At 40.5% G+C, this 2,500-nt stretch overlaps 1 protein-coding gene across 1 annotated transcript in view; it reads right to left on the bottom strand.

Moving 5' to 3' along the window:
* LOC113805434 (uncharacterized) overlaps window positions 1-260 on the bottom strand; it is a 76,220-nt gene extending 75,960 nt beyond the window's left edge. Inside the window, exon 1 of the mRNA XM_070116813.1 lies at window positions 257-260. Coding sequence (XP_069972914.1) covers window positions 257-260 — 4 coding nt within the window. The remainder of the gene's footprint in view (window positions 1-256) is intronic.
* Window positions 261-2,500: the final 2,240 nt, after the last annotated feature.

Below are 2,500 nucleotides of genomic sequence, written 5' to 3'. Positions count from 1 at the left end.
ACAGAGACAGAGACAGAGTCAGAGACAGAGAGAGAGAATATATAGAATATATATATATATATATATATATATATATATATATATATATATATATATATATATATATATATATCAACCTATCTATACGTCTATCTATCCATCTATTCATGTCTATTTATCCATCTATCTATCTGCCTATTTCTTTATCTTTCTAATCATTAATCTGACCTTTTATCTACCGATAGATATATCGTTCTTATGCCTTCTTTCTCTATACCCATTTCTTAGACCCATATCCTTCACCTATTTCCTTCCATCGTTCACACCTATTTTATCCATAATTCCCACTCTCCTCCCTCCCTTATCACCCCCCACACACACACCCCATACACCCCCCCCTCCAAAAAAAAAAAAAACATGAATCTTCAAAAGTTCACGGAAGTTCAAAATGAACAAAGCCAGAGTTAAGGAGAACAAAACCACCAAAGCCAGAATTAAGGAGAACAAAACCACCAAAGCCAGAATTAAGGAGAACAAAACCACCAAAGCCAGAATTAACGAGAACAAAACCACCAAAGCCAGAGTTTACGAGAACAAAACAACCAAAGCCAGAATTAAGAAGAACAAAGCCACCAAAGCAGAATTATGGAGAACAAAACCACCAAAGCCAGAATTAATTTAAACTACCAAAGCCACTTCTACAAAGACACGGAGCCACGCAAGCCACCTAGATGTTGAATCAATAAGACACTGGGAAACCAGGCCGTCGGGAGAGCAGACTGGAAAGCCATTGCAGTGTTCAACGAGAGTGAACTGCAGAGTCTAGATAGTGATAAGCAACTGCAGGATTTTTTGGGTATTTTTTAAGATATGGAAGATTGAAAGAGAGGAGGAGAGAAGGAAGAAGGGGGGGAGGAGATAGGGATGGAAGGAGAGAGGGGGAGAGAGGTGAAGGGAGGAAGAGAGGGGGGGAGAGAATGGAAGGGAGGGAGAAGAGGGAGGAGACAGGGAGAGAGATGGAGGGAGGAAGAGAGGGGGGAGAGAGGTGAAGGGAGGGGAAGAAGAGGGGGAGAATGGAAGGGAGGGAGAAGGGAGGAGGAAAAAGGAAGGCAAGAAAAGGGAGACAATAGGAGAGAGAGTGGAAGGAAGGGAAGGAGGAAGAGGAAGAGAGAGAGAGGAGGCCAAACGGGGGAGCAGGAAGAGAGAGAGAGTGGATGGGGGGGGGAGGGAGAGAGGAGGAGGGGATTGCGGAAGGGAGGGAAGGAGGAGAGAGGGGGCAGAGTCGAAGGGAGAGGAAGGGAAGGAGGAGGAGAAAAGGGAGACAGGAGGAGAGAAGAGAGATGGAAAGAGGGAGGAGGAGAGAGTGGAATTAGAGGGAAAGAAAGAAGAGAGTGAGAGAGAGAGAGAGAGAGAGAGAGAGAGAGAGAGAGAGAGAGAGAGAGAGAGAGAGAGAGAGAGAGAGAGAGAGAGAGAGAGAGAGAGAGAGAGAGAGAGAGAGAGAGAGAGAATGGAAGAGAGGATGGAAGAGATGGGAGAGAGAGGAGGAGGTGAGAAAGTCGGAAAGGAGAGGGGATGAGGAAAGCGAGAGGAGGAGAGAGAGTCGAAGGGAGGAAGAGAGGAAGAAGGAAGAAGGGAGTGAGGGAGGGAGGAGAGAGAGAAGAAAGAAGAGAGGGAGGGAAGAGAGAAAGAGAAAAAAAGAAAAAGACAAAACTAGAAAGAAAGACAGGAAGTGAGAAAGAGAAAATGAGAGAAAGAAAGAAAGAAAAAAAATTATATCACAGTCATAAACAGCTTATAAAAACAATTGTTTTTTGTTTCAACGGAGAGTAAAGATTTCCTATAAATTACAGCAACCTCTCACATGCAAAAGTGTAATTGTTTCTGTGAATTCTCTCTGGCTTTGTTTGTTTTTGTTTTTTGTTTCTTGTTTTTTTGTTTCTCTCTGGCTTTGTTTGTTTTTGTTTTTTGTTTCTTGTTTTTTTGTTTCTCTCTGGCTTTGTCTGTTTTCTGTTTTTTGTTTTTTGTTTCTCTCTGGCTTTGTTTGTTTTTGTTTTTTGTTTTTTGTTTCTCTCTGGCTTTGTTTGTTTTGTGTTTTGCTTTGTTTTTGTTTCTCTCTGGCTTTGTTTGTTTTTGTTTTTGTTTTTTGTTTTGTTTTTTGTTTCTCTCTGGCTTTGTTTTTGTTTTGTGTTTTAGCTTGTTTTTGTTTTTTGTTTTTTTGTTTCTCTCTGGCTTTGTTTATTTTTGTTTTTTGTTTTGTTTTTTGTTTCTCTCTGGCTTTGTTTGTTTTCTGTTTTTTGTTGTTTTGTTTTTTTGTTTCTCTCTAGCTTTGTTTGTTTTTTGTTTTTTGTTTTTTTTTTCTTTCTCGCTTTATTTGTTTTTGTCTGTGTGCCTTAGTGTGTAAGTTTGTTTATATGTGCGTCTTTCTGTGTGTGTGTTCGGGTGGATGTGTTTGGGATGATGTGTTTATTCGTTTGTGTGTATTGCCGTGTGTGTTTGTGTGTCTGCTTGTTTTTGTGTTTGT

The sequence above is a fragment of the Penaeus vannamei genome, chromosome 39 (assembly GCF_042767895.1).
Source record: "Penaeus vannamei isolate JL-2024 chromosome 39, ASM4276789v1, whole genome shotgun sequence".
Lineage (NCBI taxonomy): Eukaryota > Metazoa > Arthropoda > Malacostraca > Decapoda > Penaeidae > Penaeus > Penaeus vannamei.
This window is presented reverse-complemented; position numbering and strand designations above follow the sequence as displayed.